The 16186-nt window shown below is 43.3% G+C and overlaps 3 protein-coding genes across 3 annotated transcripts; 1 reads left to right on the plus strand and 2 right to left on the minus strand.

The window, feature by feature from the left end:
* Positions 1-6204: 6204 nt before the first annotated feature.
* On the minus strand, positions 6205-6846 carry BCIN_02g01180 (hypothetical protein). The gene is made up of 2 exons (XM_024691107.1): positions 6684-6846; positions 6205-6628 (listed from the first exon to the last, which is right to left on the minus strand). The coding sequence occupies exons 1-2, from the start codon at positions 6734-6736 to the stop codon at positions 6520-6522; spliced, it is 162 nt and encodes a 53-aa protein (XP_024546877.1). The 5' UTR covers positions 6737-6846; the 3' UTR covers positions 6205-6519.
* A 4560-nt stretch (positions 6847-11406) lies between these two features.
* Positions 11407-12831, plus strand: BCIN_02g01190 (hypothetical protein). The gene is made up of 2 exons (XM_024691108.1): positions 11407-11666; positions 11786-12831. Exons 1-2 carry the CDS (start codon positions 11486-11488, stop codon positions 12736-12738), a joined length of 1134 nt encoding a protein of 377 aa, XP_024546878.1. The 5' UTR covers positions 11407-11485; the 3' UTR covers positions 12739-12831.
* A 42-nt stretch (positions 12832-12873) lies between these two features.
* Positions 12874-14413, minus strand: BCIN_02g01200 (hypothetical protein; the record flags this gene model as incomplete). The annotated part of the gene is made up of 4 exons (XM_024691109.1): positions 12874-13397; positions 13455-13520; positions 13738-13896; positions 14399-14413. The coding sequence occupies 4 exons, from the start codon at positions 14411-14413 to the stop codon at positions 13098-13100; spliced, it is 540 nt and encodes a 179-aa protein (XP_024546879.1). The 3' UTR covers positions 12874-13097.
* Between the last annotated feature and the right edge of the window lie 1773 nt (positions 14414-16186).

The following is a 16186-nucleotide window of genomic DNA, read 5'->3' on the forward strand; positions in this document are numbered from 1 at the left end:
CCCTAGTTAGACACTTTAAGGTTGGAACAAGTTAAACCGTGGATTGTGCTGAGGTTGGTGCGTGGGCGTGGGCGTGGGCGTGGGCGTGGGCGTGGTTGTCACACTATGGCTCTGTGTGCACTCTGCACTTTGCACTCTGTGTCTATGTGTCTATTCCTATTCACCATTCAGATATCTTTTGCTTAGTGAGATCAATCAAGTACAACGTGGTACATCCAGGTGAGTGAGGTGATGGCAACCTTGTCGCTGCTTAATATTATCACTTATTATTGTCCAACATCATTATCTTGGAAATTTCTTGCTTTGTTCCTGGGCTAATATCTCTTAATGCTACCGAGGACTTGCACCTAGATACCTAGCCACTCCTCTAAACAATGCTTAAATACTTAAATCCCTATATACTTCGGAACTTATTTTCCCCCTCAGTCCGACATGGACGTTCCTACGTGAGGGATTCACAGCATCTTTCGCCATCGTTGGCTGCTTTGGAGATCTTCTCGTGTGAATGCTCACAAATGATTGATTCCTCGTCCTCTTCTAGCGCTTCTGAAGTTGGATGGGGAGGAAGGAAGACTATGATGCATCATCGATCGGTGGTGATTGGATTGCAAAGCGGCGTGTATGTCAGAAAGTGCTACTGTGTTAGTTCAGCCACGCTCAGAGATCTAACCTTCACACTTAAGCGTTAGCATCTCGATATTCCCGTATCTGACATGGTATGATCCTTCACCATCATGCACACCAACCCGAGCAGCGAAGGCAGTAAGTTTCGTCTTAAATGTGCCTTCTTATGCACACGAGCGATGGATCAACATGTGAACTGTGCCTTGGGCTTCTTGGCCTTTCTTCCCTCGGTCTAAACTAGATGGCGGCAGTACAGAGGACTAGTATCTTCCTTCAAAAATGGAGTGCGAGGTACTAGTCCCAGATTATCTCGTAGCCGTTCCGATATTTGGTCAATCAATTCGTTTTGGGGTAGGATTCGGAAAACGTGCGTAGCCGTCGACCAATCATGCGTGGCTGAAGGAAGATTGAAGTCTTTCGAGGATGTATATGTGTGGAGGAATAATACTCCACAGCTGGATCAAAGCTGGGAAAATAAATTAGAATGGACCGGTTGGTGTAAGATCAATCAGAATAAGGCCGAGGGGGTGGAATTTTCCAGTATCAATAAGCAAATGGATCAATAAATGTGAAGCAATTCAGTTGTTGTCGCAATATATGAGTTCAAGCAAGAGAGAAGATGATAGTTACCAATTGTCATGAGTATGTCAAGTTTGCGCGAGAGCCAGGAAGAGATGGGAAAAGAATCGAATCAATCGGCGGACCATTGACGACGATAGATAATGAGGTTGATGATGTAAGCAGTAATAGTAATATATTCACGACCACAACAGACAGCACTCAAACCCATCTCATCTTTTTTGATTGAATTTGATTGCCAGATATTGCCATCTACTCGCTTGCTTGCTTGCTTGCTTGTTTCCAAATTACTGCGAACCACTCCCAATTACCACCAAATTCTATTCTCCTTATTCAAGCTCCTGTGATAAATCCATTCATTCCCTCCTGTACAATATACATACATACCTTCTCTTGCAACACATCTCCGCCAAACCCTCCAAGCCCAGTTTAATCATCCATCATGCATAAAATTCTATAGTAGATGGCCTCCCTGTGATCACGTCAACCGAATAAAACGTCCCGAGAGCTTTCCGTTGGATCGGTATCGACTCCCTATCGCTATCACATTTAGCTGTTAGGTAGGTAGGTAGGTAGGTAGGTAGGTGGGCATGTATGTATGTATGCATGTATGTCGGAGATCTCCAGATGACTTCTAACGTTGCACTACTCCAGACATGTAGTTCTCAGCAGTTCATCGGCAACTACTTCTGCACTTTGGTTCAGCTGGAATCTAGCATCCTATGACTTGATATGAGTAAGCACGGTTCGTACCAATATCTAGTTCGGGATGGTTGCATTGATTGATCATCCTCAGGATAGTTGGGAACTCTCTCTTATTCATCGGATGGAATAATACAATATCGTATCTGAGTATCCTATCTCGAGAATTTCACCACTGGAATATTCCAAAGACGTCACAGTTTTAACATGTTGCCGTATCATGGTACGATTTTTGCGGTTGCCAAGACCATGTTCATTATCAACATCTTTTATTGACCGGCATCTCTGCTTTTCTCTCTTCCACGGACCACATACAAACTGTTTTTCGGGAGACGACCTATTTGGGTGAGTGGACACCGGCGTTGGACTGGGGGTGGGTGGAGGAGGGAGGAGGAACTTCCTCTGCGTCTACAGAAGACCTCGCATCTCGTATACACTTTGTACTTCACACGATCAACAGCCGGTGAAGTTTTGGGGATGGGTTTCCATCCATCCTATTACATATCACAACAGAATCCATCACATACCATCTATACCTTCGCTGTCAATATCACCATACTGCCCGTCGACAGCTTAAGCAATCCCTTCCATCGCTAATACTCAATATACACTTCCCTTCCCCCTGTGCTTCCCCTCCTGTGGCGTGTATGCGGACCTGAACCTAACGGGCCATCCACAAACACCCCTCCCTCGCCTTCCCACCTCCATGTCAAATCGCATATAATATTACATGATATTGCATGCATTCACGCATCCCCAAATCAAGCTTCCACCAAACCCCATCCTAACCCAAGCCGTCTTCTCAACCCATCCACCCCATCCCCAAGCCAATCATCACACCACGCACACCATCAACACGACGGATTTTCCCCCGCTGCATCAAATCCAAAGCAGCAAGTCGCCAGTACGCTAGGACTCTCGCATCGAAAAGTGCGCGAACACACTTACCTCTTCCAGCACCCCTGTTCCTGACCCAGTCCTCCACTTAAAATTCCAAGTTTTGAGAGGCAAGAAAAACGTGCATTGGTCCTTGTGTTATGTATGTGCAGAGCGCTGAGCAGGGGGGGGGCAGTGAAGGGAAAGAGTGGAATTGGGAATTTCGGTGCCGGATGGGGTTTTGAAGGTGGGAAATATCGATATTCATGAGAATCGTGTGATTTCCTAATTTTTTCTTCTTCTTATCTTTTGGTGGGTTTGCTGGGGGTCGGTGGGGGTGAGTAGATGGCACTTGTCTCGTCTTGTCTTGTGCTGAAGAATTGATTACTTCCTCCGTCCGTATTCGATGTTTTATCACTTCCTTGGTCCGCATTCGACCTTCGGATTTTTAAGGTTCGGAGGTGCAGAAATATATCCTCGTAATGCTTAGGGGTTATGTTGTTGCCATCTAGAAGATATCTTTGTCCTCTTCGGGACTGATATGTCAGGATCTACTGAGTCATCGTCGGAAGAGAAGTTGGATAGATACTCAATCCCATATATCAATATCATATGCACGAAAGACAAGACAGGCAGGTCAAGATAAGACGAACACATTGCAATGCGGATCTATCAGATCGACGAGGTCCGAAATAACGATTTGCCTTGTTCTATTCCCAGATACATTTCCATATATTTTACCATTGATATCTATAACTCCCAGCTACTATCATATCAATTAATCCTACTAAACCTTTCTCTCTCTCTCTCCTAGTCCAGTACTACTTATTACTCCCTCACTTCTCCTAGCACTCCATAGTATGTATCGCGATGTAACCATCCAAGCTCCTCGGCTCGATCAAGCAATTCACCACAGAAACATCCAAGCTTCCCACACACACACACAGACGATAACCTACTCTGCATGTCCAGTAAACGATACATTGTGAAACCAGATGACTTCATTCTTACATCATAGCTAGCCCTGACCTTTCCACTCACTGTCTTTCTTTTCTCCTCCGTGCTGAGTGAGTATCTCGCTAGGTAATGTACTGACTGTACTGTACTGTAATATAGTGCACATACAAGCATCCCTCTCCGAGAAAAATAAACCTAAACCACTAGAGCTATTTGTTTATACTGCATACTGAAATGTATCTATCTATCTATCTACCTATCTAGGTGTACTCGCGCACTCCACTGTGATAGCGTCAACACTATTATTATTACTACTACCTACCTACCCACGAACGAACGAACGAACGACTAACTCCAAGCACGAGAATATCCATTCGCTTGTCTCTCTTTCCCTGCCCATCCTATCTAGTGCACAGGTATCCTTACTTATTACTCACTTGTTACTTGTATTACTCACTCGCCCACTACCTACCTCCCTACCCGTCAACATCTCAAATAAATATGTGTAGGGAGAACACCCGGAATTTCGCGAGTTTTGGCTTGTCGCGTCGTCGGCTTGGCGGTACGCTAGGAAATCGCCCTAGGACTTGTCCGATGGGTGGGCGTGGCGTGGCTTTGCTTTGCTTTGCTTTGCTTGGGTTGGGTTTTTGCGGAGGTATTCGGTCCGTTCCTGGTGCGGGCGTGGGCGCGCTGTAGTGTAGTGTAGTGTAGTGTGTTTTATGGATGATGGGGGTTTAGATATGTAGGTTGGTGGGTGGGTTGGTGGGTGCGCTCGGCTGGGTGCGATGAAGAGGTAAGGTTGTATACTGATAGAGACGGGGAATTTGGATTGGTGAATGTGTAGGTGGGTAATTGGGTGGTGGGTGTTGGCTGTGCGGGACTGTATATGTATGTATGTATGGGCTCTGAGTACATAGGAAGATATGTGTAGATGGAGATGGACGAGGTAGGCTAACCTTAGTACATCCAGCTCGGAGAGTTCTTAAAGACAAAGCTTTTTAGGGCGTGGATTCGATACCTACTTACCTACCTACCTACCTACCTAAAGTTTGAGTACCTCGACTCGGAGGAGAGGAGCCAAGAAAATTACAGAGGTGGGGAAAGGCTTGATGAGATGTTTAGCGGTAGGGTGTCTGGATATGTAATTGTGTGTATGGATGACATGGATGATTAGAGGAAAAGTATCTGTAAGTTCGATGCGGAATTGGAATTATAACATGTGCATTATCGGCTACCTGCGAGCGATAGAAACGCTTCAGGGAATCGGGGAAAGCGACAGCGGTGCGAGGGACCGAGCGAGCATAAGCCATACGGATATCTATCTATCTATTGAAGCCAAGATTCCCCAATGCATTGTTATAGGGATCCCAAGGAATTTGATAATGAGGGGAATACATGCATGCATGCATGCATGGAGTCCCGGTATCGACACATGCATTTGGATGGTGCTCAGAGGCGCGAATGCATTGTCATCCGGTCAGCTGTGTTTGTATGTGTATGTATATGCATATGTGTATGTGTATGTATGATATGGATAGAGAAGATTTGCTTTCCAATACCGGTGCTTTGGGATTACATATCCCGCGCTGCAGATGTGTGTTTCCTGCTCCTCACAATTGCACATGATGGAAGCAGCATTGTTGCATATCCAACCCCGTCATTCGATGGGTAGGTAGGTAGGTAGGTAGGTAGGGATAAGAGCGTGTGCTGGGAAGGGATTTCCTCCATGTAACCTTCGGATTGATATCGAGCTCGACACTATGCGTAATATCAGATTGTCCTCCTCTTTTAGGGTTATACCGCAATGTGTACCTCGCGTTACATTACTATTCTCTAGAAGCAAAAGAATGACCTTTGGCTTTTTCATCCTTGGCCAGGCCGGCTTGCACTTGTACTCGTGCTGGGAGCACAGATTCGGAAAAATCATGTTGCATATCTAACCCCTCATACCCCTCATACCCCTCATTCCAGCCGCCGAATTCTCGATTGTCGCTTACGTTTTTGTTTGTTGGGTTTCTCCTCAATCCTGCCTTCGTTTTGGAAATGTCTACTATGATAGGTATATGTAAGATGGAGATATCAGCATGCTAATACCTCTCATCGGGTAGAGAAGAGCGGGAATTTGTTTTCTGTTGGTTTGGCTGGGAGATGGAGCATTATAGTTTGTGCTATCGATTATGCTCTGCTTTGTTTTGATTGGAGATTGTTGTCTTGTGCAAATCGGTGCTTACTCGCTTGTCCCCTTATCTTATTTGCTTACCCCTCAACTCTTATCATCAGGAACAAGAAGTCGAAACACCGATATTGATGGGTGGGCGGGGAGAAGAGGGAGGAGGATCTTTCTCGACACTTGCATTGCGTTTTGCATGGTTGGTTATGCAGGGAGTGTATTTCTTGAGCTAATATTTGGAGGTATCTTCTATTTATCCAAGTACTAATTATATTTGTTTTTCAAGCTCTTATGACTGACTAGATGCTAAAATTGAAATACTAATAATGTAAGATGTGTGAGTGGGAATCGGTAGCGGAGAGAGTGGGCGAGGAAGTAGGAAGTAGGAAGTACTCTCTCTTCTCCGTATACTTGTGCTGTACTTCATGCTGTCTTTCCAAGTTATATATTTTTGCTTGAACGTATTTATCAAGTCAAAATTTGGGATTGTATTCCATTTTAGTGACAAATCATATCTATCTGTTCTTCTACCCCTCATCATCAGAAACCAGAATCGAACCACCAACATCCAACCCCTCGTCTGCCACAAAAGCCACATTACTATCACATTATCACAATATCACATTCTTATCGATCGGAGCCCCTCTCCTCTCTGCAGACTCGGTAATGGATGGGCGGGCTTTGACTCGTTTTATCATAAATGCATTGTGGTGCGGTTCACTTGATGCCGAATTAGCTTCAGCCTCGATGTACTTGTTGCATCCTGGCGGCATACCTATGGGTTAATGGATTTGGACGATTTTCAGTCTTGGCGGGTGTTTTTCTCATGTGAAACGTACTTCACAGATTCTGTAATATCTTCTGATGAGCTGAGGCTCTGTGCCGTAGTAGCAAAGAAACGAATTTATTCATTCATTTAATTAATCCTTTGGTTGGCCTTTTCATATCACTAAAGTCGAAGGATCGATAGAGATTTTTATATACGGAATTGACCCTTGTTCTTCATCAAGTACTACGATAATATCAAATCCACATCTTCTTCCAATGGTTACACTAGGCGCGCGGGCAAGACGACGACCATCCTTCAAACTTCACATGCTCTCCATCCGTCGCTTGTCTATCAATTCGAAAAATGGTTCCAACTTTAACGTTACATTCCACTCGTTAGTGGAAAGTATATCGAGCGTCGCCTGAATTCCTTCATCATCCTAGTGGTGGCGAGGTCGCATCTTAATTAGCACTTCATCTCCATTTATCCCATATCATTTATACATTCCCTGATCGGTCGTCTCGGGGGTTGAGTTGAGGTCGTTTGCCGCTGGACCGGGTTCCTGCGAATGGCGTCTCTGCATATAATCATAGGGCTGCGTATAAAATATCTTCCGACGAGAGATCTACACGAGGCGCTTTTTCTTGGCGCCCGATGGTTATTTCCTGAAACTGAATACGATTTTCTTTCTTTCTTTTTTTTCTTTCTGATCCACATCCCATACGATCACAATCTCTTCGAGTCTTGAAGATCTTCGTGATGGTTTCTAGCGGGTTGAAATATGTCTGCCTTGAGCAACATCGTCCCCGATTCGTCGATTTACGGACTTGGTCAATACTAGAGATTTAGTTTCGCGCTTGCTTGAGAGAGTTTGATGACGTTGATTTTGATTCGCTCGAATGGATGGAGGCGTTGTTATTTGCGCGGATAAAGTATCGCGCGGGACTAAATAATTACACCTCATTTATTGCTGTTGGCTCCCGCTAGCCCGTCCCTCTGCTCTTTCTTACCTAATATCTATCCAGCAAGGTCATCGACAAGCAAGGAAATTGCATAGACAATACTATGGTATACGGAACAGAGTAGCTCGAGAGTAGTACTCTCACAGCCAATGTTTTGATATCTTTCTGGCCCCGCAAATTTCCATCTCACAAAATCCGATCATTTGCCGAGATCTCTTTCAGCATGCATCTCACATTCCACATCTCCGCCCCGCTGTCCAGCGTCAAATCCCACGCTTCTTACCTATTACAATCTTCCGCGTGTATATACATCATGTCTGTCATGTAAAATTTCCTCGAGCCCTTTCTCCTTTGATCATAGCCCGATGTATGCGCACGGAACATTATTCCGCGGACGAGGCATTGCTGCCCCATAAAAAGGATTTCTGTTCGGAGAATGAGCATCGGAAAGTCGTGCCGATGTGGATGGCAGGTGTGGATTATGATGTCGTGTCGTGGCAACGCGTTTGTGGGTGGGGTTGCTTGGTGGCTAGTAGGTGGAACTGGATGTTGAAGTGGAGGTAGGAGTTTGTTATTAGGTAAGCATGGATGGGGATGAAGTAAAATGGAAAAAGGGGGTGGATGAGAAGCGAGCGGGATACAGTACACGTGATAATGGCAAGGTAGTGACTGCTAGAATGCTCTTTGGGATTGCGCGCTTGGGGTTTCGTGTCTATTAGTATACTAACGCATCTCCATCCGTAAATAGAGCTAGAATTTAGAGATCGAGTAGTGAAATTGTCAGATCCTAGAAATTTATTGGTCTATTTTTGAAACTGAAACGCGGATGACGAAGATGACTAGTACATGCTTTGATGATGCAGTTCTGTAACTGGTGAAATTGTCAATTTCAAAACGTTGTTTAGAATTGAAAATCGTTATTGGGACTATGCTCGGGGCGCGAAAATAAAGTAGTCATCGCATCCACTGCCTCATATCTCATCGTCTGGGTCATCAGACACGAAAAGCATTGTTTTTATTTATAGACTATGTTCTCTTCTTCTGTCGATCAATAATACTATACTGACTCACTAGGCTCGTGTGTGTGCTCTGGAAGCTACCACTTCCTTGTCGTCTCACGCAACTCGCACGTTGCAGTTTTGAAACTTCGTGAAGAATATTTGAGATTGATTCTCCATTTGCTATTCTCTCACACTTCTATATGTAGATTCTATATGAAACGATAGAAGAGATGTCGGGAAGTATGGGTTTTCAATGACTGGGGAGATTGGTCTTGCAGGGATATGTCGTATTATACTTAGAGCGAAAAGGGGTGAGTTAGGATGCGCGAGGCGGGGTGGGGGTAGAAGAATTCATAGTGTGGAAGTGCGGAAGGAATGGACTCAAGAGGAAGATAGTATGTAATCGTTATGAAAACATGTCATGGTGACGCAGAAATAGTTGTTTTGTTATTTGGATACCGAATAGAACTTCTAGCTATCATGGGATCAATGGGAATGTGAATCATTTATCTAGTCTCATTCACGTTTTTCAAGATTTCAACGGAAACCCGAGGCTGTGATGTAGAAAATGCAATTCCTGGAGTGAAATTACATTTCATAGGATAATCATGCTTTTGAAGTACGCCGTACGGATATCAAAGGTTTTGCATCTAGCCAGCCACAAATGGATGATAGGAAATACAAGATTGGGAGGCGTAGAGATTTGTTTATGTCTAGCTTGACTTGATGCGAAGGCTCGCGTATTCATATAGGGTTTTCCCCGTAGATGAATTCTTTGGGGTGTTCGAGTATCTCTTCTGTGTGAATAGATTCATGATTTTGGACTGGATGGGGTGGTTGCTCTGTCGATTGAGACTGTGTTGGTGAGGTCTATGTGAAGTGAAGTGTGTGAAGTATAGCTATGCAACTCTCAGGTGGAGAGAGCGCAGGGTACAAAATGACAATTCAAAAAGGCAAGTGAAAATCTAGTGCAATAGAGATATGTTTCTCTTCCTCAATAATCTTTCGGGCATCAATATTGGAGTTATTACATCTGGGATGTTATTGGATTTTGCAGATTTGTTGAGAAGATGAAATTTGTAATGGCAAAGAATGGCGTAGACAGGGAAGAAAGGGATGGGGGAAAAAGAATATCATCCATCTTTGGGAGTTCTACATAATTAAATGATGACATAGACGGCACATTGACTAGACATTGAATCATGAGAACTAATTTCACGTCGAGGTGATGTTGAATAGCGACCTAGATTCTGGGAGACTGACTTCGGGCATTAAAGCCGAGAATTAAACATCCTAGAGAATGAGAATAGTCATTTGGGCGAAGTATACATTGTTGGGAATGTGAATCCTTAAACTATAATTTAAAACAGCTTTAAAGCTAGTTTAGATAAGTACGATATTCAGCATTTTGATCAAAATGATAAATTCATCTGTAAGAATTAACCTCATAATCAATATTGTACAAGATTTCTTGATGACCCTGTGGCTGACATCGTCCACCGATAATCCTGGTCCCTTCGATATTAGATCGGTACAGTAAACTTCACGGGAGACTGAACGAGTTTTTGGCCTGCGAATGGAGAAACCAATCCTCGTGAGCAATTTTTTGTGGTGTTATACTGTCCTATATCTGACTGTACATCATCCTAACCACACAATTCTGAACTCGGAGTTGAGAGAATCATTTTGTACTGGTGAGAAAACCCTCCTCCTTCCGGAGCAAGAAGTGGGCGTTGCTCAAGGTCAATGGCGCTTTCAAGCAAAAAGAAAATTGTATCGCGTGTTTTTTTGGGTGCTCTTCAGAGCTTCGTATTTCTGCGAGCTCGGTTGACGGTGGTGGGTGTAGAAGTGGACTTAGCGAACGCAGAAGTAATTGGGGCGAAGGAGAGAGAGGGATGCATGGATACGTTGATCGATGGAAGGATGGACGATATGGTACTGGTGCTTAAAGTAAGAAGTGCACTCTCACAGAAAGGCAAATAGAATAGGTTTTTTGACTTCAGCTTATAGATGAGCTTAAACAAATTTTGACATTTTCCTTCGCCTGTCTGAATACATTGACGTGAAAAAACTTTCTCAAACACTATTCCATACTTCTCAAAGGCTAATATAATTCAGAGAAGTTGTGTTGATTAACCGAATCAAAAAAGTTCCCTTGGGTAGATGTCCAGTTTCATTAATTAATTGACTCTTCTTGATGATCAATCCACATAATTTTATATGATACCAGATGAAAATTCTTTAGCCACTCCAATGAACATCATCAAAATGATTTCTCGAACGTTTTGCCGCGTCTTCTAATACTTAGAAAGAGATACATGTGCCCAGAGATTTTCAGACATTCAACCTCTCGTTTTCTCAAATATATCCGAATAAAATTTCCTTTTGAATCGTCGAGGATATTGTAGCACTATTCGATATTCATCCAACGGATGAACCCCAGATGTCTCATATAATACGTCATGAATTCTTTATAATGAGTGAGAGCCTCTGGGAAGCTTTTATCCACAAGCTCTAGATATGTGAGACACTTCCGCCAAGGTTGAAAAAGGAATGTGGGTATTCTCCTGACTTCCACCAAATTCATAAGGGGTGTTACTACGCCAAATTTACCTATCATTTCAAGATATAGCGATGGCGGGGTTGGAGACTCTTGAGGTTGGTATTGTCTCATCGTTGCTGCCACAGCAAAAGTCCACAACAACGTTCCGGATGACTTTGGAATTTAAGTCCAAAGTTTCGGTACTGCGTACATGCCATAAGCTTGAGCATATAAATATCGCGCTGTATCCTTCAATCATGAAGATATACACATTCGTGCCTGCCAGAATCTTCCCCCTTCAATATGACACGGATCTCAAATTTATCTCAGCTCTTTTGCGCGCTCGTTTTTGGGGCGCAAGTACATGCTGCTAATATTCCACAAGCATTGCAACCTGATAGACGTCCTACAGTTCGTCCCTCTCCAATTGTAGATCCTACCCCTATAACATGTACTACATCGACCATTAGTATAGGATGTGGAAGTATGTATATCCGCTTTCTGATTATCTTTTTATCTCAACTTCTGACACTCATTTATTTTTTATTCTTCAAAACGCAATAGCTCTTTCCTTCTCCAGCAGTTTTTAACCTTCTCTAATAGGAAATGCTTGCCAAAGTGCCTGGGCAACAGCTTTCACGTCGTCTAATACCTACGTAAAATCATTCTGCTCCTCATTTACCTCCTCAGGACGCAGAAATACCCTTGCATTTGACAGTAGAGGACCCGCAGGCGCATGCACAAAAGGTCTTGGCAATGCTGCCATCCAGTCCTCCATCTCATCAGTTTGTTCATGTTACGCTGGCCCCGGAGTTCCAACCACCGCATTCGTAACAATCTGTCCTACCTGTCCATCAATCCGAACGCAAACCGTCACAACATCTGTACCCACTACCACTACTATTGTTCGAATTGCCGATGGAAGTGTCAAAACAATAACTACTATCGTGACACTAGTCGTCGACCCACCACCACCAAATCAGATTACTACCACAACCACGCAATTTATAACGCGTTCAGATCTCTCAGCATCTTGTACCACTACGACAAATGTCCTAACTACAACCCTAGTTACAGCCATCTACGACTATTTCACCTATATAACCACCACCACCTATCAAGCAGGTCGTTATCCATGTGATACTACACCTTGGCAATCACCGAGCGCAACTACCGTTACATTGTACACACCATACTGTAATCAAATATCCGAACATATTATTACAATAACCAGTACTGTTACTGCCGGTCTCCCATTGCTGCCTCCATCGTCCGCAACATGTGAGCCAGCGAGTATAACAACGGTAACTTTAGTAATTGATCCTCTACCCATCGAACATACAACTACCGAGACAGTAACGGGTGGAATTTGTACAGTTACGACAACAGAGACAAGTACTACTACTTGGGATGATAATGGATTTTGGCCAACACCTACTCAGTCGACTTTCTCGCCAATTATAATTGATGATGGGGGGTTGACTTGGAGGGAAACTTTGGCGGCGCCAAGTCAGGCTACTAGCACAAGCATTTCAGTGAGAGAAGAGGAAGGTTAAGTCCTGGGCTAGAATGAGATATGTAACATTGGAAAAATGGCTGTCAGGGGAAGATATGGGGAGTTGATAGAATCTATGAAAATGTTCTGTGGAAAAGAAAAGAGGATATTGATTTTGAAGCTTGAATTCTTGAATTGATTTTTCTAACCTAATTCTGATAGTGCATAGATCTTATCTGAGATGTCATATTGTGGAACCTTGGAGAACTCACTTTTTTAGGAAAATAATCAATTGAAGAAAAAAGAAGAGCAAAATTAAATACAAGAAAAGCAAAAAGCCCAACTCCAAACGCCAAACTCCAAAACGCCAAAAAAGAACAAATAGAACAAATAGAATAGACAAAAAGAAAAAAAAAAACACTATACATCCATATCAATCCACCCACCCAACCACCGATCCATCTCCCCCTCCACCCATCCCGCCACCACCTCCACCACCCCATCCGCCCACTCAATCCCCTCCCCCTCCTCTCCCCCCGAGATGTAATTGTTTGCCCGAAGGCGGAGAAACAGAACCAAGACATAAGCTCCGAAGAGCGCCAAAAGAGAGAAGAAAATGATCTTCTGTGCCCGAAGGCGCCAACGACGTTCCCGAAGGTCCATCTCTCGCTCCCGGAGGCGCACACCAACTTCCATCTCCGTTATACGGAGGTAATGGCTCTGATTTTACAATTAGAAATTGGACATTCAGGGGCGCATTTGGAAGAGTTTGCTTACAAGCCTCATTTGCTCCAGTTGGAGCCCGGCAGCCCGCACCGTCTCCCCCTCCCGCAGTTGGTGTTCCTGAATGTACTGTTAGCTTGGAACAATTTGATCATTTGGAAAAGTATAGTAATTTCAAACAATAAAATCGTTTCAAACAACCAAGTGACTGAGGTGAATTAGACCCACGTAGACAATCACTTGATTGTAAAGCCTCAGAGCAAATTGGACAATAACAAGTATTCAGATAACCAAATGGATTAAAACATTGAAAGGTGGATCATAAAAGTTAACTCACAAATAAAAGGAGGTCCCTCTCCTCCTCCACGGAACAACCATCACCTTGGTTCGTCAAATGTATGCGGTGATGGTTGTTGGTGAGGGTCAGAGGAAGAGAGGGAACCTCCGCCGCGGCGGCTCGACGACGTTCCGAGCGAGGCTGGTATCTTTGACGATTCTATATAAGACAACTGTCAGCAATGTGCAATGCTGAGTAAGACACCAATGTCTGACCCAAGGCCCAGCATCTCAACAGAGTGTTCAAGTTCGTCTTTGAGCCGGTGACACACTCACAGCCCAAAGGATAGAACGGAAGCGGACTGGCCGGTGAAACACTCGCAGCACAGGACCATAGTACTCGGCAAGCTCCTGACGCTCCGCCCGGGTGAAACTGCATCCCGAGCGTCCAACTATGCCTACATTTAAAAGTAGGATTTCGCTTCTTTTTTGAACAACTGTTTCATACGAGGCAACTGCTCCTTGAAAAGTCTGAGGACGACTCCCCCATACCAAAGTAGGCTGGTCTGATGATCCCACTGATCCAATAGGAGTCGTACATGCCCAAGTTATTCAAGAAGGAGGAATGGTAATGCAACTCCCATTGGGGATATTACGCCAAGTATATAGAGAAAGTGAAGGCTGGCAGACCAAGGGAGGAACATTATGAAATGGTGTCTTACCTCTGATCCCGGCATGATGGAGTGGATTTATGGTTGCTGTGGTTCTTTTGTGGTTGTCGTGGACTGTTCTGTATATAAATTAGTAAAGTGAAATGACACAGAGAGATTTGGAACAATGAAAAAGGAAGACACGTACACTTTGAAAATCGAGATCGGGCCAAAAAGAAAAAAGAAAAGAAGAGCAAAAAAACTGAAGGGGAGATGAGTACTTATAGGTTCTGACTTTCCAGACTGGAAGACGGTTGTTGACAGCGCGATGGACTATGGAAAGTATAATTTCGTTAGTTTCATGCTACTGGGCCGACGCTAACGTTTGTCACGCGACGGATAGTCAAAATAGCCTTCACCTTTGATAGTCCATTAAGGAAAACAACGTTTGCTACTTGGTTGACCTTTTCATTTGTTCACTGATTGATCATTGATTCAAGATATACCATCAATTTATATCTATCGATTCGATTTCCTGTACCAGTAAGTCAATTCAAATCGTCCAGTGGGTGGGCCTATAGGAAAAAAAAACTTAAAAGAAACTTCGCAAGAGTGAATACCGTTTTTCGATAGTGATAGTTGGCTAGTTCAAATTAAAATTCATGACATTCTTGCAATTGACAAGAAGCACTTGGAGATGTTCGGTCGATATTTGTATCCCTAGTTCAAGCAGCTAAACCTTCTCTAGAGTTTAAGGAATATTGAGTACACCCATGTATGATACAATTATAGATCCCAAGCTGTCAGTAAAAGTGAGATCTACTTGCGTATCATAATTTTGATGGCTGTCGAAACTGAGATGAATTGCGAGACCATTCAGTACACTAGGAGATTCTCATCGTAGCATAAAAGAAAGACTTTAGTATGTAATGCTAGACTCCTCAAATTTAAGCTCACTCTAATAATTCGATTTAAATAATTTAAAGATGATAATGCATACTCGTTCCTAACGATTGCAAAAATTAACGTATACACACACCTAATTCCTGCCAAAAAGAAGTACAATCCACATGCTGAATCCGGAGGATCGAAAATATCTCGAACCCTTAAGTATGATTGTCTAGCTTCTAAAGGGACCGGTTCTTTCCAATGACTTTCAAAAGCTACCTAGAATGACGCTAAAAAAAACAGTAGTCCACCACGCTAAAAGTGACATGAGTTAGAAGCGACTAGAAAAATTCTAAATGCGTCGCGTGAACTTGAAATCTAGCAGGTGCTTACGTCGGCACGGAACTATGTTGAGGAAATATGATAGCAAGAGCTCATCTAATCAGATATTGTGATACGGAATAATAAGCTCAACCACTAAGCTAAACATGTCAAAAAGAGAAAGTACCTGGGACTACTCTCCATTACAAAAATGTCACAATTCTGCACTATGAGAGTAACTATATACCATCCCGATAGAGCTAGAAGCAAGAGCGCGCGTACCTTACCTGAGTAATTACTGTACAGAACAATCCTCCATCAAGAAAGCCAGAGCTATACAACGTTGAAGTCATATTGGGGTTCTCTCGCTTGACGTCAGAATTTTACATAAGCATTATATAATCCTGGAGATAAATGTTCGTTGTAAAGACTACAAGTGTGGATTCTGAAAGGTATACAATAAAGTAGAAAAGAGCTCACAGACTTGAAAAAAAAATTACTGGTGTTTATGATACTTGGAATTGATCGATTGAGATTGCATATACATGGAGATGGCCGAAAAAAAATACCCCGATGCGTTGAATCAACATCATCCTACCGTTACAGCTAAGCTGGTAAGTGGTAAATAAAACAAAACCACAATAGTTTATC

This window comes from Botrytis cinerea, chromosome 2 (genome assembly GCF_000143535.2).
Source record: "Botrytis cinerea B05.10 chromosome 2, complete sequence".
NCBI classification, from domain to species: Eukaryota; Fungi; Ascomycota; class Leotiomycetes; order Helotiales; family Sclerotiniaceae; genus Botrytis; species Botrytis cinerea.